Source organism: Marmota monax, unplaced genomic scaffold, assembly GCF_021218885.2.
Source record: "Marmota monax isolate L192 unplaced genomic scaffold, Marmota_monax_Labrador192_F-V1.1 WCK01_AAM20220418_F8-fsc00061, whole genome shotgun sequence".
Taxonomy (NCBI): Eukaryota; Metazoa; Chordata; class Mammalia; order Rodentia; family Sciuridae; genus Marmota; species Marmota monax.
In genome coordinates, this window is record NW_026695230.1 from 6,954,940 (window position 1) to 6,982,084 (window position 27,145).

The 27,145-nt window shown below is 36.5% G+C and overlaps 1 protein-coding gene across 2 annotated transcripts in view; it reads right to left on the reverse strand.

Annotated features, from left to right (window-relative positions):
* Nucleotides 1–25,894, reverse strand: part of Zdhhc13 (zinc finger DHHC-type palmitoyltransferase 13) — a 50,729-nt gene extending 24,835 nt beyond the window's left edge. For both annotated transcript variants that reach the window (XM_058577026.1, XM_058577027.1), the window contains exons 1-8: nucleotides 25,778–25,894; nucleotides 8,689–8,834; nucleotides 7,590–7,712; nucleotides 6,071–6,148; nucleotides 4,835–4,979; nucleotides 3,373–3,437; nucleotides 1,214–1,376; nucleotides 872–997 (exon numbers count right to left, since the gene is read on the reverse strand). In XM_058577026.1, coding sequence (XP_058433009.1) covers nucleotides 872–997; nucleotides 1,214–1,376; nucleotides 3,373–3,437; nucleotides 4,835–4,979; nucleotides 6,071–6,148; nucleotides 7,590–7,712; nucleotides 8,689–8,834; nucleotides 25,778–25,804 — 873 coding nt within the window. In that variant the 5' untranslated portion in view covers nucleotides 25,805–25,894. The remainder of the gene's footprint in view (nucleotides 1–871; nucleotides 998–1,213; nucleotides 1,377–3,372; nucleotides 3,438–4,834; nucleotides 4,980–6,070; nucleotides 6,149–7,589; nucleotides 7,713–8,688; nucleotides 8,835–25,777) is intronic.
* Nucleotides 25,895–27,145: the final 1,251 nt, after the last annotated feature.

The following is a 27,145-nucleotide window of genomic DNA, read 5'->3' on the forward strand; positions in this document are numbered from 1 at the left end:
AGCCTCTAGTTTCAGCTCTGATCTTTATTATTTCTTTACTTCTACTGATTTTGTGTTTGTTTTGTTTCTCTAAGACCTTGAGATACACCTTAACATTATTTATCTGAGATCTGATTTTTTAATGTAAGCACCCATAGCAATAAATTTCCCTTTTAGAACTGCTTTTGTTGTAATCTTGGGAGCTCAGTTTTTGATATGTTATTGTGAGATGTCTACTAGACACTAAACTGAATAAGTAGATAACTGGACTTATAAATCTGGAAAGTTCTAGATTAGAGAGATAAGCCTGGCAGTTGTCAACATACAGATGCCTAGTAGAGAATGAATAGATAAAAAAGAGGTTCAAGGACAAGATCTTGGAGCATCCTACCAATAAAAAGTGAGGGGAAAAAAGTAGCAAAGGAGAATGAGTAGTAGCCTTTCTCTCCTCTTTCACATACCTAAATGCAAAATAGGTGTAGCATTCATAATGATCCTCTACATAGAAATCTGGTATTTGTTAATTCTCAGTCACTCTGAAAGTATAATTACTAATTTTTATCTGATAATGTTATCATATTTGAAAACAACAAACTATGGAATCATCCAATATCCCATTTTGAAAATTTGAATTGAATGTTATTATTTTCCTTTAAAAAAATTAATAAGGAACAATCTCATTAAAAAAAGCTTCTATAAAATTCTTTACAACAATTTGTTGTTCTTATTTTGCTTCATTTTCATCTTAATTCACTCATTAAGTAAATGTGGAATACCACAGAATATCCATAAGATAGCCAACTCTCTGGTTTTCCTTATTGCCCTAAAAATCAAAAACAAATTAACAAAAAAAATTTCTTATATCCCAGAGAACAGAGCCATATGAAAATACCTCACTTTTCTGTAGCCATCTCCAAAGTCGGAACTTTTGGTTAGTTCGCATTTTGGCTTCTGTTTTTAGCATATGAATAATGAGCTGGTTTTTGTTTTGCAGAGCCATATCAAGAGGAGTTTGTCCCTTAAAAAAAAATAAAATCTATTATATTTTTGACATATTATGGGTGTTAAAGATTTTTTCATCAGAATCATATTAACTCTAAGGGCAATTAGCTATTATTATTTATATTTATCTTCGTAGTAACTGAAAATAAACATATAGCTTATCTTTTCCTAAAATGACTAATCCTCAAACTGAAAATATAATAAACGAAAGGAGATAAGTACCTGGTCATACCTTAACATTTCGGACATCCAGACTAGAACCAGCTTCCAAAAGTTTATCAACTGCATTAATATTTCCTGCTGTAACTGCCCAGTGAAGTGGAGTGTTTTGGTGTATTTTATCAACAACATTGAGAGAAGGATTAAACTTTAAAAGAAATCCAGTTGGTTCTGGCCTGTCTCAAAATAATAAAATACCAAGAGGCATTAATAGGGATGATGATTTGAGGAATCATTAAGTATTCTGAACAAGTGAGGAACTGCTTTGTTCAGAGTTCTATTCTAACACTAACAGGAGAGATTAAAAAAAAAAGACATTTTAAATAATAATCTGCTATACACATAATTTAAACATCAATATAGTAGAATAAGAAAAACTTTACTTTCATAATGCTGCTCTATTGGTTAACACTTTTTAAAATTGTGGATTTAACTTTAACCAATATTAAGTGTTATGTTATTTATCCAATTTAAGAACTAAATGTAAAATTAAAAACATTTTTCTTTTAGTTGGAAATGGTCACAATATCTTTATTTTATTTTATTTATTTTCCTTTATGTAGTGCTGAGGATCAAACCCATTGCCTCACATGTGCTAGGCAAGTGCTCTACCATTGAGCTACAATGCTAGCCCTGTAAAATGTTTTATCTGCGCAGATAAACCAAAAGTTACTTTATACTCTTCCTTTAATCAATTATTAAATAAAGCATGTATAAATATAGGTTGGGTATCCCTTAACCAAAATTCTTGGGATGTTTCTAATTTTTTTTTTTAATTTTGGAATGTTTACACATATATAATAGAGATTTTCAGGATGGGACCCACATCTAAACAAGAAATTCATTGATATTTCATATATACCTTATACACATAGCCTGAAGTTCTATTTTTAATAATTTTGTACATGAAACCAAGTTTCATGATATGGAATTTTCCACTTGTGGCAACATGTTTAGGCTCAAAAAAAATTTTCAGATTTTTGCACCATATTGCAGATTTTTACATTAGGGATGCAAAACTGAAGTGCCCTAAAATATCTGTACAGGTTAGAAAGGTATAAACTAGAAAGATAAAATTCAATAAAATATTTTCATGTTAAACATCAATGCCTTTCTTTCCTTTATACTTATGAGTATAAAGAAGTATATGAAATATGTTAGAGTATGAAGAATATACTTTTTTCCCAAGAAAAATTATATTCTACTATGATTATTCAATGAAGATCTTTAGATATTATACCTGACTTCAGAGCTCAGTAAAGAGAAAATGCTTTCTATTGTTTTTTTTTTTTTTTTTTTTTTGACACTGAGGATTGACCCAACAGCAATCTACCTCTGAGCTACTTTCCAAGCCTTTTTTTACTTTTAGTGTGAGACAGGCTCTTGCTAAATTGCCCAGACTAGCCTCAAACTTGCAATCCTACCTCAGTTTCCAGAGCAGTTGGGATTAAAAGTGTGTGCCACCACAGAGAGAAAATGCTTTCTAACAAAATTTCACCCTCAATCCCATCATTCCATGAAAAAAAGGAAACATAATTAAAAGAAACTCAGATCCTACAAGAGAAGTCCTAAGGAAAAGCAGAACTGGCAATTCATTTCAAGGACATAAACAAACTGAAAAAGTGAAAACTATAGTATGCATTTGCACAGATAAATACCAGAAGCTGGACTACAATCTAGTCATTAATTATGTATGTTTATAAATTATACAGAAAAAGTTAAATGTGTCTAATGTGAAATGTAAATAGACTCTTTTCATAGGTCAGTTACAATTAATATTTTCAGAGACTCAACAATAATGTCAGAGAACTTCAAATTACTGTTCTCTGGAAAGCAAATTGATCATCTAGATTTCAAATTATGAGAACATTTAAACTTGTAAACATTTAAACTTGTAGAATATCAGTCATGTCAACAAGCATATGCTAAGGAATCTCTACTGTTGTATAAGGAAACTTTTTTCTTAATAGTTTTCAAATTTTTCACCAAAGCTTTCAGAAAAGATAAAATGTACTTCAGTAGTGCATTTCTAACTACAAATACCTCAAAAATCCATATCATAACCCCAGGATAGGCAAGTATCTTTATCAGCTTGTACTATCATCTCATAGTTTCACAGAAAAGAAATTGTAGGAACCAAGAATCAGACTGAGGTAATTCAATTAAACTCACCCAATTACTTTGTGAGCTGATAACATGAGAGGTGTTTGCCCATTTACATCTGTCAAATTCACACTCTATTCAAAAAGAAGAAACTATTAACAAAACTGTAAACATAGTCAAAAGCCTCTTTTCTCTCTTGATAGAAATGCTTCCTTTATACATTCAGAAACTACCATTGTTTCTATAAAAAGAGTTCAAGTCTTATCAAATAATGTTCTTCTTCACTTCCATAGGGTAAAATCCATGGATTTCTACAAAATATTTTTAAAAGTAAAATCTAAATATGTGATATAGAGCATTATATGATATGAATAAAAGTAAAATCTAAATATGTGATGTACAGCATTATATGATAGCTAGGGAAAAAAGCAAAATGTTGATAACCATCATCAAACATAAATAAATGTACATGCCCTGGAAGTCAACGAATTTAGATCTTAATTGACATATGAATACATGCTATCATTTCTTAAGCAAAGTTATCCAGTCTCTATTTAAATGCTCCCAGAAATAGTGCACAACCTATCTTCTAAGGCCACTTGTATTATTTGACTTATTTTAAGTTTCAAACAGTGTAACAGGAAAAATTCTTTTTATTATTTTAAAGAGAGAAGAAAGAAATCATATCCCCATGAGAATAATTTCTTTTTGTAAAACAGGTCCATGTATGAGGTGTACAATAATGGTTCCGACTAAACCAAAAAAAGAATTTGAGTTACTGAAGTTTCTTAGAGGTTTTCGGGGAAAGAACTTGGGAAGGAGCTGGAAGAGAAGCAGTAAAGACTCCTCCTCATATGTCTTTTCAAAATGAAACTCAGACGGTTATCAGACGGTTATAATTATTCTACTTCAGTTGGCTAAGTCTGAAAGAAAGTACTTATTTAAAGGGAACACAATCGCTCCAACAGCATTTGTGCAAACATGTTTTCCTGTCTATTTCAGGCAAGAATGCTAATACATAAACTACTTTGCTTCCAGAAAGGCACATTCTAGGCAAGTACAGCTGACAGTGAAATTCCCCATTGCCAATAACCTATAATTTAACCTCTGTCTCTTAAGGCGAATCATTTTTCATGGAATTACTTTAGAGAACAATAAGAGGCATACAATCAAATTGGCTACCATTTGGGCTCAAATAATAAAAGCAAATGATGGGTTAATTTAGTGATCCATTTCCACATTCAACCAGAAACAAAATATAGGCTTTAAAGCCATGTTTTTGAAAAACTCTGCAAATTACTGGGCTCATAAGAAAAACTATTACAGGTTTACAAATTTCAGAATTATCTATTATATGATCTTTACCCTCCAATGAAGCTGAAAACTCAGTACACAATAGTTAGACTTACCAAGGCTAATCTTTGAATATCAGTGTATCTAATAACTTCTGCTTTAAAAATGAGAACAGACTATGACTAATAATCTCTTCAGATTATAATAGCTGTAGTAAGAGATCCACTTCAAAACATACCTGTCCCTTTGAGATGAGATATGCTATAATAGGCATGTGCTGAAATAATACTGCTAAGTGAATGCTGCTGAATCCCTCTCCATCAATGAGACTAGGATCTGCACCATGCTGGAGTAATAATATGACCATGGGTAAATGCCCTTGTCTATAAATATAAGAAAAAAAAATTATGTTTTATTCTGTTGAAAAAGATTTCAGACACAACAAAAATTCAGGAAGAAACTAATATCACTTAGATATAATGGTTAGATATAAAGAACATTTCCTAAGAGATTTTTAAAACACTCTAGATTGAACAAATGTCTTTTATTTGGATGCCCCAAACTTAAAACTATAAGGATATTCCTTTCTAAGGGCAAGTGATAAACCTGACAGCCTCCCAATCTAACTTAAGCCTTAAGTTACAATCATGTGTAAATAATAATTTTACATGACTAATACTAATAAAGAAAACTTTAAAAGCCCTTACACTTCACTGTTGCTGTTTTAAAAGCAAAAAATCATGTGCCATATATATGGAAGTATAATATTCAGAGACTGTGGATACACTGTGATAATATTACCATCAGGTTCTTTAGTACTCAGTCTATGGAGAAAAGATTCAACTCCTTGCCTTACAAAAACAATTACTCACTTTAGTTTCAGGTTCTTGTCAACTTCCCAGCAGAGAAGAAATAAAATAAAAGAGGAAGCTGTCAAGTATTCAGATTTATTCCTTCAGTTTCAGAAGGCCAAAATATACCAGAGAAAAAAGGAATTTTGACAGGTCAATAGAAATGTACTAATAAGTTGACCCACTCAAAATTTCTTGTCCTGAATTGACACATTTGATACTAAAAGAGAGAATTCCCTCTCTTTATATTGAGAGGGAATTTATCTTTTTAAAATAAAATTACAACTATAAGTAACCAAATGGACATCTGTTATAAAACTGAATACTGAAATGACTGTTTGCAGTTCACTGAACTATTGCTTTTATTCAGGGTGACTAAAATATAAAAGATGTTTGTTCTATTTTAAAAAAATAAAGTATAACACTCATATTTGTGTTTGATAATCATAATTGAGCCCTGAATTAAACACCAAAATTATCCTTTCTGGAAACTCCTTGTAATTTCTTTTTAAGCAAAGGGGAAAAAGAAAATCCTTTGAATTGCCTGTATCTGTGATTTACAGTATGGTGGCTACCAGTCACAGATGACTATTCAGTTTCAGGATTTAAAAAAAAAAACTCACCGAATGGCCCAGTGAAGAGGAGTTGAATTTAAATCTCCACCCAACTGATCTACAACAGCACCTTTTGAAATATAAAACCTGTTAAAAACAGACACAAATGAAAATATGTTTTGAAACTTAAAATTCATATTGGGACAGAAAACATAATTTTTTTTCTTAGCGAAAATGTATTAGTAAACAGAAATTATAATAATAACCCTCTCTAAAGAACTCAAATCTACAGAAGTCTCAAAAATTTAAAAGACAGCATCATACAAATCCCTGGTGAAATATTCTCAGCTTCACGTCAGTAATCATTGCTGTTGAAACTAGTATTCTTTTATAACTCACATACCAAACACATGATAACTATTCTTTGCAGATTAAAACTACCACAGTACTCTTCAGTTCACATTTAAAAGTTTTGGGAACAGTATATACTCTATTTAACTCAGAGAAAGGTAAAATTAGGTCAATTTTAACAGTTCAAAATTAGAATTACCAGGTGGAAATATTCTAAACGTAGTAAAAAAAATTAATTTAAAATCCTTTCAGAAAAATTAGACATTTTATATGTTTTGCACTCTATTTGGGGAACGTAGATATGATGCACTGTATAAAGCAAACAAACCTCTAATGCAATGAGAGTGATTTTCTTCTATGGTTTAAAACAATTAAGTCATTACTTCAAAGTTGTGCTTTGTACTTTTACCATGTCTTTTGTTTTTTCAAACCATCTTTCTGACAACACAGAAATATAGTACAATTGCTCTCTTCATGTTATCTAAACAATTTACCAGGAGTATGCCTGTGAGTATGTGTTAAGAAAACTGTAAAGTTGAAACAACAAAAAACAAAGGGTAGGTAGTAGGGCTTTATGAAGGGGATAAATTTTATATAATCTGATACATGCTCACCTAAAATTATCCCATATTTAAATTTTAAAAAGGTTTAATTTCCTATCTATCTATTCCTCCTGACATTACAATATAAAATAAGTCAATGTGTCTTCTAAACTAGATGAAACTTTCTTTTATCCTTATGTTATACTTTTCCGTTTTCAAAAATGTTCGCTTTTACTTCCTAAGCTTTCTCTCTCTCTCTTTTTTTACTTTTAATTTTTGGTACCAGGGATTGAATTCCAGAGCACTCCACCACTGAGCAACATCCCCAGCCCTGTTTTGTACTGTATTTAGAGACAGGGTCTTGTTGAATTGATTAGTGCCTTGCTTTTGCTGAGGCTGGCTTTAAACTTCTGATTCAACCTCCCCAGCCACTGGAACCTTTAGCTTTTTGATAAGCCTCCTTAGCTTTCTCTACTTTCCTTTCTGGACCCATAAGGGTACCAGATTGGATGATCTCTAAGTTCCACTTCAACCCTATAATGAACTGAAGTGTGTGGAACAAAGTTTCAGGTGTTTATTTATAATTGAAGATTACAGATGGCTCAACACTCATACTTGGGCTTAAAAAGAAAGACAAATGAAGAAAAGGTCTAGAATTACAAGTACACAAAAACCACACATATCTCGCGTCTTACTTTACAAGATCCAGCCTGTTGTTAATAGCAGCCCAATGAAGAAGTGATACATTTTCTTTGTCTGGTTGCCTGACATCATATCCTGCTTCTACCAACTCTTTACAGCGTTCAAAAATCCCGTATCTCAAATAAGAAAAAGAAAGGCATAATTGATTATAATTAAAATTATCAACAAATACCAAAATTTCTTTTTTTTACCATGTCTTTTTTTTATTCAAACCATTTTTATGACAACACAGAAATACAATACAGTTGCTCTCTGGATCCATGGAGGATTGATTCCAGGATCCCTTTCAGACCAAAATCCATTGATGTTTAAGTCCTTTATATTAAATAATAGTTTTTATATGTAAGTATGCATATCCTGCCATGTTTTTTCATCTCTAGATTAATTACAATACCAAACATAATGTAAATGCTACATAAATAGGTGTTTATTGAAGAAATAAACACCATATATGTGTGAGGTATTTTCCATCCCATCTATATTCAATGAAGATTAAAAATACATAAATATAGGCTTTGGAGAAGATAATGCTAAGTGAAGTTAGCTAATCCCAGAAAAACAAATGCCAAATGTTTTCTCTGATATAAGGAGGCTGACTCATAGTGGGATAGGGAGTGGGGCATGGGAGGAATAGATGAATTCTAGATGGGGCGGAGGAGTGAGAGGGAAAGGGAAAATATATAAATATTAAAAAGTTAAAAATATATATAAGTATGTGAGCTGATATTTTCCATCACATCTATATTTAGGCTATAGTACATTTTAAATTTATATTCACTTCAGTTTTAGTGTCATTCTAAATCATTCATTCAACAAACATTTATTAGTCATGTAACAGGAGACAGAACCATGCAAAAGCCCTGGGGCTACAAAGACAAAGAAGATATATTCTGCTAGTGACCTAAGGGGGAGAGCCTGGTACATAAACAGCTAAGGTACTATGGGTCCTGAAGCTTATGACATACATTTATCTTCGTGCTGGTACCAGTGACCTACCCAGTAGGAAGTGAAGAAGGTAAACCCATAAAGTGCACATACATTATTATAATTCAACACAATATACGAATAAAAGAAAGGACTTGGAAGACTTACTGAGTAGCTTTGACAATGTCACAGTTACTAGAGTCCTCTATAAGAGGAAGAACATCTCTTGCTTTGGCAAGGTCTTTGTTTTCATGAGCAGAGATTCCATGTCGACCAAATCCTGGAGGGTGGGGACCATGGCTGTGATTCCTGCACTGAAGAGTAAGAACAATTTGACAAAGCATATAAAAGAATTAATGTCATATTCAATTACATAATGAAGGATTTGCTATCAACAATATCTATAATAATAAATTCGAAATTTTTTGAATCATAGATGTATCCTAGGGAATATTTATCTTAATTTCGCTCACTAAAAAAGATACTTATATTAGAAAAATCTAAATGACATATTTTCTCATAAAACAAAAGTCAGATGAAAATGAACAAATGGGCCTGTTACTTGTGAGTAAAGGATCATGGCTAATGTCATCATAAGAATGTTGGCAGGCCCCTACTTTGGGAGGTTGCAGTAGACAAACTCGTAACGATACTCACCAAAGAATCAAGCTCCTGCATTATCCCTTCCCGTGTATAACGTGTGACTTGTTTCTAGCCAATGAAATATGGCAAAGATGATGGGACAATTAATCCCACAGTGTTATCTAAGACTGTCTTAGAAAATTCTTCTGTTGGTTTTAGAAAAGTACACTGCTGTGATATGAGGGAACCTGAGAGGGTTGCATGGCAAGGAACTACAGGTAGCCTATAGGAACGAAGATGTTCCTAGCTGACAGCCAGCAAGAAAATAAGAGACCTTGATCATACATCTATAAAGAGCTGAATTCTGCCAATAACCCACATGACCTTGGATGAGGATCCTGAACTCCAAAATGGGACACAGCCTTGACTGTGGCTTTGTGAGACCATGAGCACAGGACCCAAATATTCTGACAAATAGAAACTAAAAAATAATAAATAGATGTTTACTTAAATCACTAAAATGTAGTAATTTATTATGCTTCAATAGATATCTAACATAGAAGTGACTAGAGTTGTGTGAGGGTAAAAAGGGTCATTGTTAAAAGATAGTCCCATCAAGTAAATCAGCAAATGTTACATTCAGATAACATATTAGAAGCAGGAGCAAACAGCAACCTTATTTATCAAAAAGCTTGAGTGTATCAAAAACTGAACTTAGATCTTAGCAGAAACCCAAAAAAGCTCCAATATTACTTTAAAAAGCCCACAAAATCCTAATTTAAGAACAATTATTCTGTAGATTGTTAATGTCTTGTTATTCCTTTTTATTACCATTACCTTTAGAGTTCATTATTACCTCTGGGGCAAACAATCAATTTAGATCAGCAATTTTTACATTAGTCAACAATTCTGTTAAACTATTTGGGGGGGACAAGCAGACAGGAGAGGTGAAAATTATTATCACAAATGAGGCTCACTGAATCACTTTCACCCCCTGAAACAGACCTAGTTTTACTTGAGAGAGGGATACTTCCAGATGAAGAGATATTTAAGGTTTTCTAAAAGTACAAATATATCAAACGTACTTATCATTTACAATTCAGACTATAAAGTGTGACTCCATCATGGTACTTCATATCATTTATTGATTGCAATCAATCTAATTAATTTAACAAAATATGGAAATTCCCAAAAGGAACAGATTTAAGTTATTCAACGTCAATAAATATATTGCTTTTTCTAAAGAAATGACAATTTGAGGTACGGCACAACTTTCTTGAATTATTATTAAGCAAATTAACAGGTACCTGGTCTAAAATATTAAAAGCCAATTCAAAGAACAAAACAAAATAAAACAACAAAATTGATATCTTCAAAACAGTTTCCTGGGGAAATTATTAGCTATTCAATGACACTGCCTAGACATGCTTTCAGACTTTCCTTAAGGAAACTGTCCTCAGAGGGAAAAAAACCAAAACAAAAACAAACAAACAAACAAAAAACACCTCACTATGTTTTTAAACTTAAAATATTGATATATCAATATAAAAGAGAACATGAAACATATATGTATACAAATGGAATTCTTCTTTCCTACAGCATAAAGAATAAATATAAAATGAACCCTATGAAATTATCACTAAGGTTCAAGAAAAATGGTGCTAGCACCTGGAAGACTGCCCCCAACATGTGCTATGCTCAAATTCTTACACTAAAGGAACTACTTTTTATTTTGTTTTTCTTTATAGTTTTATCCTTTAAATATGCAACCCTAGAAAGTATGGTTTTAATTTTTATATAATGGTATCATATATGTTTTCTTTATAATATTTTACTTAATATTAGACTTACAAACTTCATCCATGTTGTTGTGAAAAGCTACAATTAGTTCATTTTCATCACTGTATAATGTTCCAAAAATGTTAGCATACCATAATCAATTAATTTGTATTTTAATAGATAAAAATAGCTAGATACCTGGATTATTCTCAATTTTTTGTTATTATAAACAATACTGCTATGAGCCATCTTGTATGTATCTCTGGATATATATTTATACATATATAATTTAAATATATAAAAACACACATATAAGTTATATATAAATACATATGTGTGTATAAGTACAATATATGAGTGTATATATATATACACACACACACATATACAATTCTCAAAGAGTCCAGGATATGGGAATTTTTGTGACTCTAATCCTTACCAACACTTGGTGTCATCAAATGTGGTAATTTTTGCCAATCTGATAAATACAGACACACTGTACTAGTTCTAATCTGTATAGCCAGAATAGCAAATTGAACCTTTTGCTGCTTGCTGGGGAGGAAAAAAAAAAAAAAAAACAACCTAGAAAACTTAGAAAAATATATGAAATAAACTGTTCAGACTTTGGATAATAGGAAAAGTAGGACTTTGATCCCCTAAGGAAAAAGAAAAAAAACAAGGTGAGCTTTACCATTGATTGTCCTAGCAATTTCAGAACTGTGGGCACTCCAAGGAAAACGCTTTTAGAGCTCAGCAGCCTCATTAAATTGAGACAGAAATTAGAAATTCGAAAGTATAGAAGTGATTTCAAGGGAAATGAGCTAAGTGGAAAAAAATGGGCTTCAAAAATATGACAGTAGGGCTGGGGTTGTGGCTCAGTGGTGGAGTGCCTTGCCTCAGCACCACATAAAATAAATAAATAGAAATAAATAAAGGTATTGTGTCACCTCCAACTAAAAAATGTATTAAAAATATGACAGTAATATACAGAGTAAAAAATCTACAAAGTGAGGCAAAAAATTGGGGATTTGTAAGTTAAAAGAACTATCAGAATGTATACATGGCAGGAAGATGGTACAACTCTGACCAGCCAAAAATGGAAAGGCTTTAATGATCTGGGTTATTCTATGGAGGCCTCAGAGGACTATACCTTACTAGTAGGTTTGAACTGTACTTGAAGTAAGGTTATCCTAGGAGTATTCTAGTAAGACTTAAGATTAAGCTTCCAAGAACTCAAACTGAGGAGCAGGAGCAGCAGTAATATAATGCTCTTTAAAGAAAGGTAACAAAGCCCAAGATTCAACAACATATATTCACAATGTCCATCATCCAGTCAAAACTCATTAAACATGCCGGGAAACAAACAGGGATTCATAACCAGAAGAATCAGACCTTGAAATTATAACCATGACAGAATTAGTGAAGAAAAAAAAGAAGAACATTAAACAGCTATTATAACTATGCACAAATATTTAAGGGAGAATAGCAAATGAAGAGAGAAAATTAAGATATAAGAAAAGATCTGGTTGGAACATCTAAGATATAAAACAACTTCTGAAATTAAAATTATACCAGATAATATTAGCAGATTGTACAAAAGATGACTAAAATTTGAAAACATTGTGATAAAAAGTATCCAAAATGAAGCATAGAAAGAAAAAGACAGGGTAGCCCAAAAATCCTATACCAAAGCATATTAAAACCAAATCACTAAAAACCAATGATAAGGGATAATCTTAAAAGTGATCTGAAGAAAAAAGTTATATTATATTCAAAGAAATAAAAAAATGAACTCAGATTTCTCATTAGAAACGACGAAGCCAGAAGAAAATGGCACAACTAAAGAGCTGGGGGGAAAAATGTAAACCTAGAAAATTTAACCAAAATATTCTTTGAAGCGAGGCATGGTGACACACACTTGTATCTCAGTTACTTAGCACGCTGAGGCAAGAGGATCAAAAATTCAAGGCTGGTATGTGCAACTTAAAGAGACCCTGTCTCAAAATAAAAGGGCTGGGATGTAGCTCAGTGGTAGAGCATTGCCTGACATGTGCAAGGCCATGTACTGAAAATCAACACAAACAAACAAACAAACCAAAAAAAAAAAAAACAACAACAACAACAACAACAAAAAAAACCTTTTAAGATGGAGGTAAAATAACTTTTTCAGACGAACAAAAGGTGAGAAAAATGTCAGCAGATACTATTCCACAAGAAATGATGAAGGAAGTTCTTTTGATTAAAGGAAAATACCAGATGGAAATCAGGATTGAAACAAAGGGATAGTATTCCAGAACTATGTGAAGATATATTTTGTATGTAAACTGATATTTTCTCATTTTTAAAATGCCTGATAGGAATATGGAGGCACATTGTTGTTAAAGATGCTATAATAGTATTTGAAAATAGACTATGATAAATTAAAGCAACTTTCAAATAAAGAAGTATTATAAGCAGGTTGTAAAGATAAAATATTTGATTAATTTAAAAAGTAAAAACCAATGAACAAAGTACAGAGAAGAAAACCAGCAAAAATTACAAAGTGATGATCTCAATATTAACCACACAGACAAATATGTGAAATGCAAACAGTTGTAAAACTCCAGTTATATGCTGTCTAGAGAAACTCAATTTAAATATAAAAATATACATGATTGGTAAGAATAGAAAAACATAGGCTATGGAAACATACTAACCTAAGCCCTGCAAAAATACAAGCATAAAGAACACAGTAGCTATATTAAGAAAGTCCATACCACAACAAGAAATATTGCCTGAGTTAAAGGACATTTCATAATATTAAAGCACTTGATTCATTAAGAAGACATAACATTAAGTGTATGTACACTCAAAGGAACTTTAAAATTCATGAAGCAAACACTGATGGAACTAAAAAGATAAACAGAAAGATTGACGATCATATTTGGGGATTTCAACCTTTTCTCAGAAACTAAAAAGTATGAGTAAATAGAAAACCACATAGGATATACAACTAAGAGTACTATTTACAAATGTGGCCAACTACTGAGTCACAACCCCAGCCTGTCTTTGCCCATTTTCAAACAAAGTTATTTGATTTCTTACAATTGGGTTCTGAGTTCCTTATGTTTTACATTCTAGATATAAGTCTTTTGCAAGATATGTGACCTGCAAATACTTCCCCCTAGTCTATAGTTTTCCCTTTTTTTAAAAACAGTCTCTTTGAGCTGGGGTTGTGGCTCAGTGGTAGAGTGCTTGCATAGCATGTGTGATGCAGTAGGTTCAATCCTCAGCACCACATAAAAATAAATAAACAGAATAAAGTTTAAAAAAAAGTTTCTGTTAAAAAAAAAAAATCTTTCACAGAGAAGTTTTAAATGTTGATGAAATTCAATGTACCAATTTGTTCAATTGTGCTTCTGGTGTCACTTCTAAGAACTACTTTCCTTGGGATCTCAATTCCTCTATTCAGCCAGGAAAGTTCTCCCCCAGAGTTTCCAGTGCCTGTACTGCCTGGACACTTTTCTGCTCCTTAAGCAGAGTTAGATGACTTTTCATGGAGTTCTGTCTGCACTGATGCTCACTTCAAGGGCTCAAGTCTATACTACTAGGGGCAAACAAGAGAAAAAGGTGAATTAGTTCTGTGGTTTTTGAATTCTGATCTTCCTCTTCAATCTAAATGCTACTATTTACTTTTCAGAATCCTTAAAGAGCATCTCTCTGCATTCTGTCCAGGCTTCATAGAAGCTTTCAGTAAGTGAGACAGGGTGGAGTGTGCTTACTCCATCTTACCCAGAAGCAGAACTACAATGCTCTCTTGAATAGGTAAATTCTGATTTATCTGATAAATAATCAAACACACAGCTAAAAATAAACATGTAGCTAATTTAAAGGTATTTAAGAACATTTCTTTGGGGTTCTTTTCATATCACAATTATTATAATCATATTCAAATGGAAGAAGGAAAGGGTTTAAGGTTGAATTATAGTCAGCATTTCTAGTGTAGTGAGTAAGAAAGGAACAAAAATAGCCAAGGATAGAAAAATCAGTTCTTTTTATATTAAACTTAATTGTTTTATTGGAATTCTAAAATTATGAAATGATATATATTAATTTTAGACTCTAGTAATATAAAAGTGAATAAAGGGTCAATAACCTGAACTCTTTCCCTTCTGATGCTATGCCACCAGAGATAAGCATTATTAAATCTGATGTATACTTCCCCATTTTCTTTATATCTTTATATTTGCTCTTTCACAGATGAATTGTGGACTGTATGTAGATATAACTCCCACACACATGCACACCTGACATTACATTGCATTTGCACATTTTTAAATAATTTCCTTTTTATATTTATTTTGAAAAGGATAGGATACACATTATTCTTCAACTTACTGTTCTCACAGTACATCATGTACAGCCTTGCTGGTGGGTAATAGTTAAATTATTACATTGTACATATCTAGCATAATTTATTCAACCATTTTCCTAGTAAGAGATGCAATTTGATTTCAGTTCCACAAATAATCCTACAATTTACACCCAGCATATTTTGCTTCTGCAGGACTGACTCCCCAAAATTGGACTACTAAGTTAAAAAAAAAATGCATTTAAACTAGATATTGACCAAATGCCCTCCCCAATCTATATCACTAATAGTAAGACATGTTAAATGGTCTTTTCCCTACAAACCTTCCCAATCATCAATCATTTTACAATCTTGTCAATCTGATGGCTAAAAAATGGCATCCTGTTTTTCATGTGCACACTTCTAGTTGCTATTTGAGTGCTTTGTTTTGTTGTTATGTATCTGGCTCTTCATATTTGGACTGTCTTTTCATAGTTTACTTGTTTTCCTAGTAGATCGTGAATATCTGTTTCTATTTGTAGTCAGGAAGATTAACCCTTTTTTATGTACAGATTGAAATCATAGAAAACTGACTCCTTTCATAGGTACAAATATGTTGATTCTATAATCCCTTGAGGTGTTAAAGATATGTTTCATTTCTCATGCATAAAGTTGAGGAGGACTACATGTTTCAATGTACAGATAATTTATAATTAAGAGCAATTAATTATTGTGTATTAATGATGTTCAAAGCATTGTGCTAGGAGCACAGAAGACAATGTTTATCCTTTAGGAGCTCAGGTCCAATGGGGGAAAATATAAAGTTAAAAATAGAAGGCAATCTATAATTTAAATGCCAAAAATGGGTGATAAGAAAGTATGGGCCCTGTGGAGCATGCCTGTAATCCCAGCAGCTAGGGAGGCTGAGGTAGGAGAATTGTGATTTCAAAGCCAACTTCAAGCAAAAGCAAGGAATTAAGCAACTCATTGAGATCCTGTCTCTAAATAAAATACAAAATAGGGGTGGGGATGTGGCCCAGTGGTCAAGCGCCCCTGAGTTCAATCCCCAATACATCCCCCCCAAAGAAAGTATGGAACAGTCTATATTTTCTGTTCATGGTGTATTTTCTTTCTTTCTTTTTTTTATTTTTTGAATTTTAACATGAATATTTTATACATCTTCTTTTTAAAATTCTATTTATTTTTAAATACATAACGATAGTGGAATGCATTACACTCATTATTACCCACATACAGCACGATTTTTCGTAACTGTATATAAAGTATCTTCACGCCAAATTATGCCATTATACATTTTCTTTTTTTTTTGCATTACAATTCTTCATATATATATATATATATATATATATATATATATATATATATATATCACAATTTTTTCATATCTGTTTGTATATAAGATATGTTGACCCCAAATTCAAATCTTCATACATGTATTTTGTATAATGATGACCATCACATTCCACCATCCTTGCTAATCCCCTTCCCCCTCCCTTTCCCACCCACCCCTCTTCCCTATCTAGAAATAATCTTTCTCCCATGCTCTCCCTCCCTATCCCACTTTGAGTCATCCCCCCCTTATATCAGAGATCATGGTGTATTTTCTAAATTCAATTAAGATCAAAGTAAAACCTAGAAATGACTATATAAAATCAAAGCCTGTTCTATTTGAAGTCAATGGTCTCCAAAGTGAGACAAGTATTCAAGGTAATATATGCAGTGATCCATTAGGTAAAGGGTGAAAATGCTAAAATTTCTGTCATAATGACCTTTATTTTGGGCTGGGAATGTAGTTTAGTTGGTAGAGTGCTTGCCTAGCATGCACAAAGCTCTGGATTTAATCACCAGCACTACCAAAAAAAGAAAAAAAAAGTGTTAAAAATGACTTTTATCTTAAAAACAAAAGTGAAAACAATAAAAACAATTTGAGTTTTCTAAGCTTTATTAGTTTTTAACACTGGCTGGAAGTCTCACTGATCTGTGTCAAGCAGGTCGCTCATTATATTCTGTTTATAAGGTAACCTAGGACAGAGTAAAGTTAAAGGGGCTGACAGTGGGACATTCAGCATATCACAAGTAGTATCTATAATGAGAATTACATGTGTCTAGATTATCTAATCCAACCTAACAAATAAGTACCCTTCCAAAACAATCTAAAATTCTCAAAAAAGGCTAATTTGAAGCAGATTTATATTTATTAACTTTAATTCAAAGTTGCCATGAGCATATAATAAGCATATAACTTATTAATAAGTTATTTAATTAAAATTAATGAACATAATTTAGAAAAATATTGTCCAATCTTATTGTAAGTTCAATTCAGATTGAAGTAAAATCTTATTTGGACTGCCTTTGTAAGACTATAACACGACCCAGGACCATATGATTTTGGCAACTGGCTTCTGTTTGCATGTTCAAAAGGAGGGGAGTAGAAATTTTTGTTTTCTGTGAAGTCGAAGTCAAGTTAGGAAAAAGGAGGGTAAGGCCATGCAGAGAAAGAGAAAATCCATAGTCTCAAAAGGCAGGGATGAGACTGAATCCCTGCTTCTACAGTATTCTCTCAGCCTCATCTGTCCTAACTGTGCTGATGAGACAGGTATCAACTAACTAAAGCCTCCTAATACTCTCATGTTGGCTATAGTAGTGGATAATCCTCTATTGTGGTGAGCCATTCTTATAGACAGTGGCCGCCATTAGAAGATGGCGCCGGCTTCCACTGTGGCCTGTGATAAACAACTCCTTTTTTGGAGAGTTGGCACGCAATCCCTTACCACCCTATGAGAGAGATCCACGTGGCAGCTTGGGATTGGTATGCGGGAGGCTTTATTAGGCTGTGCTTGGGCGCTCGGCGGGGGGGTCGCTAGAAGATGATACATGAAACAAGGCCTGAATAAACTGCTGAAAGAAGAATCCTGTGTCGTGTTTTCCCTTGCTGGCGAGGGGTCGCGACAATTGGTGGCCCGGACGGGGAATTATATTCCTCGAACCCAGGATCCAGAACTTTCAGCAGTCAGGGTGGTGCACCGGTAAGTTCCCAGGTAAAGTGGGAATCCGCAAGCAAATAGCGGGGCGCTCTCTCTGTAAATAGAGAGACAGCGGGAAAAAGGGACGCTCCCCTGTAAAAGGAAGAGAGCGGGGACTTTTGTACTTTCACTTTCTTTATAGCTCTAAAAACATTATGGGCGCTACCTCTTCAAGCCCAATTTTGTTGGCCCTAGATGGGTTGTTACATTCAAAAGGACTTAAGATAAAGCAGAGTACTTTGCAGATGTTTTTAAGAGAAGCTGATATAGCGGCTCCTTGGTTTGCTTTTTCAGGGAGTCTTACGATTCCTAGCTGGGACAAATTAGGGAAAGATCTAGATTTCGCTCGTGAGCAAGGCACCTTAGAGGGTGGTGTTATACCACTTTGGAAGTTAGTTAGAGGATGTATAACAGATGGTAAATGCCAGGTAGCTGTGAGTGAGGGTCAAGCTATTCTTGAGCAACTGCATGAGGAAAAATCTGAAGGATCATGTAGTGAAGTGGCAGAGAGTATTAAAAGTAACAGTAGTGAGAAGGCAAAAGAGCCTGAAGATAAAAATAGGAGAAGGCTCTACCCAGACTTGACCGAATTAAAAACGCCTGAGAACACAAGCGACTCAGAGAGTTCTGAGGACCTTGATATATTGTTACAACAACTACATAAGATAAAAATGAAAAAGAAGAAAAAGGAGACACAGGGCACGCAGGCCTACTGTAAGAAGGGGAAGGGAGTTAACATCGGTCAACAAAACTCTGAGGAGGAGGAGGTAGAATATCTAGAAGATATGGTGCCGATTGCCCCACCTCCGTATGTGGGGGGGAGCCAAGGTTCCGGGAGATCTTTTCATGCACAAGTTTGGAGGACAGTTAATACAGATATGGGACTTGCATACCCTGTATTTCAGGACAATAACAGGGGAAGATATCATGAGCCTTTAGACTTTAAGATAATTAAAACCTTGGCAGAATCTGTCCGCACTTATGGCATAGATGCCGCTTTCACCCTTACTCAGGTGGAGGGACTTACTAGATTTTGCATGACTCCTTCAGATTGGGCTAGTCTAGTCCGCGCTTGTGTTTCCCCAGGGAAATACTTGGATTGGAGAGCATTTATGCTAGAGGGTGCAGTAGAGCAAGCTGCCCAAAATCATGCAGCGGGACGCCCTGCCTGGGATAAGGATATGCTTTTGGGACAAGGCAGGTTTGCTAATCAACAAACAGGATACCCCCCTGAGGTATATGAACAGATTAATAACATTTGCATCCGTGCATGGAAATCACTCCCAAACAGAGGAGAAGTGTCTGGCAATTTGACAAAAATTATACAAGGCCCCACAGAACCTTTCTCAGACTTTGTTGCCAGGATGGTGGACGCCGCAGGAAAAATCTTTGGTGACCCTGATAGAGCAATGCCCTTGATTAAACAACTTGTCTTTGAACAATGTACTAAAGAATGTAAAGCAGCTATTACTCCTTATAAAAACAAAGGCATAGAGGCCTGGATGAAAGTCTGTAGAGAAATAGGTGGGCCGTTAACTAATGCAGGCCTTGCTGCTGCTGTCCTTCAATTATCACATAAATCCAGCCCTGTTGTCGGAAAGTGTTTTGGGTGCGGTCAAGGAGGACATTTTAAACGAGAATGTCCTAACAAGAAGGGAACATCCAAAAATGAGCCCGTAGAGATTTTGGAATTACGGCAGCTATGGTGACAGCTGTGGCGGTATCTGCTGCTGCAGCAGTTACAGCTGGAGTAGCCATGGCCAGCCAAGTACAAACTGCTGCCACTATTAATCAGGTTATTCAACAAACATCCACCATACTTGAATCTCAAAGTAAAATTAATCAACACATTTTATCTGGGATTTTGGCTGCTAATCAAAGGATAGATCTGCTTCAAGCTCAAGTTGAGGAGTTGTCTGTTCTAGTACATTTAGGTTGTGTTGATCAACGTGCACATTTATGTATAACCTCTGTCAGATTTAATGATTCCAGAAATGCCTCCCGCATCATCGGAGAGTATCTATCCGGAACCTGGTCCATGGAAGCAGAAAACTTGATCCAGTCTCAACTAACTCATATTGCTGTTCTGAATAGCACCCGTGTCGAACCAGTGACTTTGGGTCAATTCACCAGTTGGCTATCCTCTGCCTTTTCCTTTTTTAAGGAATGGGTGGGAGTGGGCATTTTTGGGGCAATGTGTTGCTTCGGTGTTGTGCTTTGTTTGTGGCTTCTCTGTCGCCTTAAAACTCGCCATGCGCAAGAGAAGGCTATGATTGTACAGGCTCTTGCGGCCTTAGAAAATGGCATTTCTCCACAAATCTGGCTTGCACATCTTAAACAGTGATTTCTGGGCATGGCCATTGCACCCCAAGTTAGTTTCACATTGCACTGGGATTGGCATGTCCTCTTCCTTATTCTCTCCCAGTGCTGAATAGCCCTTGCACTCTGCAGGTCTTGTTACCATTGCACGCAGATGGGTTTCAGGACTGGTCTTTCTTCTCGGCTATAGACCTTTTACCTTCCTCTGGGGTTTAGGGATGGTGTTGCCAACTTAAATTTTGTCATTACTACCAGGCTACTTGTGTTATCCTACTTCTCACCGTCGTCACGATGCAGGATGCGAGGCAAGGCACTGCACTTGAGTGATCCCTCAACGGACCTCAAGGAAAGCATGTCCTATTGCATGCGGGTTTGACGTCCACGCCCCGCCCTACGAAAAAAGGCGTCGGCTGATATGGGACCAGGTCTAGGGAAGGGACCTCCTTAGGACTGAACCATACACTGCAGCCACTTCTGCACAGTGGGATAGGACCTCTACTTTCGCCTGCATTGTTTTATAAAATAGAAGGGGGAACTGTGGTGAGCCATTCTTATAGACCGTGGCCGCCATTAGAAGATGGCGCCGGCTTCCACTGTGGCCTGTGATAAACAACTCCTTTTTTGGAGAGTTGGCACGCAATCCCTTACCACCCTATGAGAGAGATCCACGTGGCAGCTTGGGATTGGTATGCGGGAGGCTTTATTAGGCTGTGCTTGGGCGCTCGGCGGGGGGGTCACTAGAAGATGATACATGAATCAAGGCCTGAATAAACTGCTGAAAGAAGAATCCTGTGTCGTGTTTTCCCTTGCTGGCGAGGGGTCGCGACACTCTATGGTATTTTTGGTTCCAGTTTCTACATTTGAAAAATGGAAGGGGCAAATCAATATACCTATAAAGTATAAGAGAAGCTGTTATAATTGTCACTATTGACTTGTGCACTGATGAAGAATTTGCTACATGCAAACTGCCCTTATGGATACGGAAGCTTAACTGCTACGTGGATGCCTACAATGTTAAGGTAACACAAGAGTCTAAGCAAATGCTCATGATGGCAAGAAGGTTCACAAGAGTTTTCATTAATCTTCATTCAGGGAAATATAAAAACACCTAGGGCCAATTGCACAAGATGAGTAAGACATAATTTCTGCCACACTTCCTTCATTCACTGGATAATTGCTGAATGCCTACTATTTGTTAGGCACTATTCTAGGCACAGGCAATGATCACAAATGACGAGAACCCTGGTTTTCAAGGAGCCCATATTCTCTTCCCTAGCCTCAGAACACAGTCAAATCAGACTACTTTCAGCCCTTGGATTGAAGAATGGCTGGACTCCAGGTGACAGCAACCAATCAAACAAGATCACTATCATGACTGGATCACCTGAATAGTGATGAAAAAAAGTACTGATTCAGAAGTCCTGATATCTAGATTCTGCTACTATTCTGCTGTGGATCTTTGAGAAATAAGCTAATATTTTGGAGTCTCAACTTTACAGAAAAGTTACAAGGATAGGAGTAGGTCAATGATTCCTAAATCTTCCTAATGTCATAGTCCTTTTGAAAAGGTTATTATAACTAAGGTCTCTCTAATCAGAGAAATACTCAGAACTACACAAACTAATATAATTTAGGGATAGCTACACATGGCCTGAGCCTCAGTACAGCATGGTGGCTGGTTATAACTTCAAGATATGCACTGACACCCTAAAACTTCTCCTAAACATATTTAAGAACCTCTGAACTACCTAATACACTGAAAAGCCATCTAGTTCCAAGTATTCTATGACTCTGTTTCCTTTTACCTCCTTTGGTCCACTGAGGATTTCAGTTCATAAATGCCTCAAGATACAAAATAACACAAGTATTTTGTTTTGTTTTATTTCTCTGGTTGCTTTAATTAAAATATATAGACAAAAAGTAAGAGAGTGAGAGCAAGCGAAAAAGAGGCCTCTTCTACAGGACGGGATGGGAATAAAACAAGATAATATGAAAATTATGTAAGAGACATTTGGCTATATCCATGGTGATTTTTTTTTTTTTAAATATGGTATCAGGAACTGAACCCAGTGGCATTTAACCACTGAGCCACATCCCCAGTCCTGTTTTGTATTTTATTTAGAGACAGAGTCTCACTGGGTTGCTTAGTGCCTCACTTTGCTGAGGCTGGCTTTGAACTTGCGATCCTCCTGCCTCAGCCTCCCTAGTTGTTGGGAATCACAGGAGTGCACCACCATGTGCAGCTTTCATGGTGATTTTTACAACACAATCCCCAAATTCCTTCATACTCTCCTTCAAGAGGTAGGGGTCTGCGTTCCTTTCTCTTGAGTCTAAGCTCTGTGACTGCTTCAGTAATGAAATATTGCAGAAGTGATGCTATGCCAGTTAGCAAGTCTTGGAAACTGGCAGCTTCCTCTTCCTGTCTCTTGAGATGCTTTTTTTTAGAACCAGCTACCATGCTGTGCTGAGGCTCAGGCCACATGTAGCTGTCCCTGCTAAAAGTCAGCATCAATTGCCAGACCTGTGAGTGTAGACACCCCTAGAAGATACCAGCCCCACCTCCAGTTTAAGAGTGTTTCCAGGTGAGGCTTTTGACACAGTGGAACAGAAACACACCAACCCTGTACCAGCTTGTCTGAATCCCTGAAGCACAGAGTTCATGACCATGACAATGGCTATTTTACACCACTGTTCTGAAGTGGTTGATTATACAATGGGTAACTACATCTTTAAGCTATAAGGTATCATGTAATATCTTCTGCACAAAAATATCATAATCAAATTATGTTTTTAAAGAGTAAATAAGTACTGCTGGAGTTAATTGTTGACATTAAGAGAAAACCAAGATCTAGGCTAAGAGCGAGAGCGAGAGTGAGAATGGGACAGCAAGAGAGAAAAAAGGATACTTTCTCATGTGTAAACCACACTCAAAACTCGGATGAGGGTCACTAGCCTGCCTGGTTATCAAATAAAACAGAGGGGGCAAGATATTGATATCTGACAGATATTCATTAAAATTTCTCATGACATTTCTTAACAAAAGTACCAGAATTAAGTTTCCAAGTGCGCAAGATCATTCATTAAATACTGGTACTAGATCCTGTTCTAGATGCAGGGAGCATATAAATCACTGCCCTTGTAGCATTTATATCTAGTGGAGGGCAAATAGACCACTGGAAAGGACCAATTAATATGCCAAATATTATATGCCAAGGAGAAATATAAAGCAATGAAGGAGGCCAGGGAGTGCTGCTTGTAGTTGTGAAGATGGGAAGGGCTTGGGATTTTAAACATGATGATTAAAAGTCACATTGAGGTGACATTTGTATCAAGACCTGAAAGAAGTGGGGCAATAATCCTTGTGGATACACAAGGAAAGAGCATATCAGGGCAGAGCAAATAGTAAGTACAAAGGCCTTAAGGCAGTGTGGCTGGGGTTCATTAATTGAGCAAGAAAATACGAAAAGAGGAGGTCAAAAAGGAAACTGGTGACCAGACTGTATACACAAATTTTGGCAAAAGCCCAGCAGCAATGAACTTGAATTCAAGAGAACCAAATTCAATCACAGTAGGAATGATTTTATTTGTCTTGTTCACCTAGAATGGTGCTTAACTCTTAGCAGAAATTCAAAACACATTTATAGAATGAATGAATGAACAAAGTCTTAACTCTCACTTAGCTGCTTTTTGACTTGTAGCAAGTGACTTCAATTTTTTGAGCCTCAGTTCTTAACTCTAAAATTAGGATAATCATCCCTTCCCACCTCACAGAATGGTAGTGAGGTTTAAAAATGGGGAAGTAGTTTGCAAACTGTAAAGCACCATTTATGGGTAAGGTCTTTACATTATAATTGAAAAAACTGACAATAGCAATTATTATTAACAACCAACCAATGTCCCTATCTTTCCTCACTAATGCCCACCTCCAAATCATTCTTTCCCTCCATATCCCAGAAATGAGGCAGGGTTATCGTCCCTTCAGGAGAAGGGAGTGAACTTTAAGCACTTGAAGACTTTTATAAATAAGTGGCAGTATTTAAGACCTAATAGTTACTCCTTACCAACTTTTCTTTGAGGCTGTATGAGAAAAAGAATGAGACAGTTTCCATGTGCAGATTCTACATGCTTTTGGAAAATCTAGGTGGATTGAAAAGCATTTTTTCTTCTTTCAAAATGCAAGAACCTTAACATTTTTTTCTACACATGTTCTTCACTTAAACATACACCAGACTGTTAAAAGAAAGGAGAGCATGAAGAACACTCTCAGGATTGGACGAGGTTTTTTGACCAACCAACTAATCCAATAATTTCAAACTGCTTGAAAAATCTACCACCTAACTCTCATTGGGGCAGCTTTGTTTTTTCCATCTGTAAATGGGATAAATTCCTAAGGATATTTCCATTCTGGAATGAAAAATGCATATAAAATATCTGTCATATAAGTACTGTCTGGCAGAATCTGGGAATCCACCGTTTATTCAACAAACATTAAGTGAGCATCTACGATATGCCAGTCAGTAATCTAATGGGTGGGGAAGGCTCAAAGCAAGCAAGTCGAAATTGTAGTTCTCCTGGAGCTAACTACCTCCTGTAACTTCCTCTACTGGCCCTTCCGTTTTCTGGAACTACATATGACTTTTGGTAATATGAACCTCATGCAAAGAAGGGAGTCGTCTGGAATTTTGCAGATAGCCATCACATATCTCCCTTCCTCCAGCCTAAACAGTCTTACTGCTTTCAAGGAGTAAGCAAGCACTCCGGAACAGAGCTAAACAGAAGTGGGTGGGGCGAAGGCGGGTGCGGGGGCGCCAGGGCTGAAGAACAGAAACTACCTTCAGACTCCGGGCCAAGGTCAAGACAGGTAGATCCAATTCAGGAGTTGTCACCTGACACCTCTCCCGGGACGACACCCCCCCACCCCCACCCCCGTCCCAGGCCTCACAGCGGTCTGCCAGGCAAGGGGAACCGGTCCCAGGGGGCGCCACGGCCCGGGGATGGAGGTGGGGAGGGCCGGCTAGGGCCCCCACCTTTCCCCTGTCATCTCTGAGAGAAGTCCCAGCATCATTCTCATTCTCGGCGTTTCCAAGCTCCCGCCTCCCCAGCCCAGGCCCGGCCACCCCCGGGAGGCCCCTCACCAAGCTGCCTCACATCCACGCCTCCCTCTCTCAGCCGCAGCCGGACCGCCAAGTAGGGCCACACTCACCTGAGAGCCCAGCCCCGGCCCCTCCATCTCTTCAGGCACCCGCAGCGCGGTGACTCCCCGGCAAAGTGGCGGCCGTAGCCCGCCGGCCAGCGCGCCCCAGGCCGCCTCTACTCCCACTTCCTGCTCGCGCCCCCGCCTCCGCCACCGCGGTCCAGGCTCCTGCCTGGCGCTGTCAATCAGCCTCGGAGAGCCAATCCCAGCCCTCACCCGGCTGGAGCCCAGGAGTCTAGCCCTGAACCGCCAGTCGAAGGCCCCGCCCCCGGCCCGCCCCTCCGCTCTCTTCCCGGCTCCTTTCGCTCGCTCCGGACTGCGCCACCTGCCCCAGGAGTCGGTGAATTACTCCAACGTCAACTACCGTCTGTGGAGAGCAAACCTGGACAGGCTACTTAATGCCAGATGTCCTTGTGAAAGTCTCCATGTCTGTAAAATGGGGAAGACGAAAGTACCTACTTCACGCAATTGTCTGGAGAATTAAATGAGAAAAAGCATGTAAAGCTCCCAGCCAAAGTTTATAAGGTGATTATGGATGGAATAGGTGTTGGCTACGAACATATTTGTCACTGTCCGTTTGTGTGTTCTTGGGCAAGTCATTTCTATCGCATTCTGTGAGGACTCTGTTTCCTCATAGAAAACAGAAAATATCCTTGAGTTCCTCCGCGACTGCTAGACGGGAATTGGACTGCAAGAGCTGACATTTAAACTCTGTCCTGATTAATGTCCCCATCCCTATTCCCTTTCATAGTCTGGGGGAACTGGCATTTAAGCCCTCTCCTGCTTAATGGTCCACGACGAAGTAAGAATAAGTCTTCGTTCCTGTCTTCGGGGAGCACCCATGGGGGCGTGAAGCTCTTCTACATGGGCACCCAGAATACGTTGGGGCTTTTTTTCCCGCTTAGCACAGTTTTTTGAATTATTCCTTAATGTGTCTGATGCCAAACCAAACCGGATTAAGGCATTTAGAAGCTAAAGAACTGAAAATCTGATGAACTGAAAATATTTTGACTCTCTTATTCTATAAAAATAAGGTTAAACCGTAAAATAAGTGTCTAGAAATCCAACAAAGTACGGAATTTTCCCATGAAAAATACTCCTATGATACAATTAAATTATAAAACTCTTATGATTATTTTAGTGCACCTGCCGACTGGTTACACAAGCCCTGGGTTACCCTCAAAGCCCAAGTTTACTGAAAATGGGAACCATGTTTTTTCATCTGTGAACTCCCAGTTCCCTCATGGCATTGAAAACTATTCAGCACAATTGTATTGAGTGGATGGGTGGATGTACAGATGTGTCATCAACTTTTAGTAATACAAGGAAGGACAAATTGAGTGACAAATAGAAGTTCAACACCTTCCTTTAAGAGCC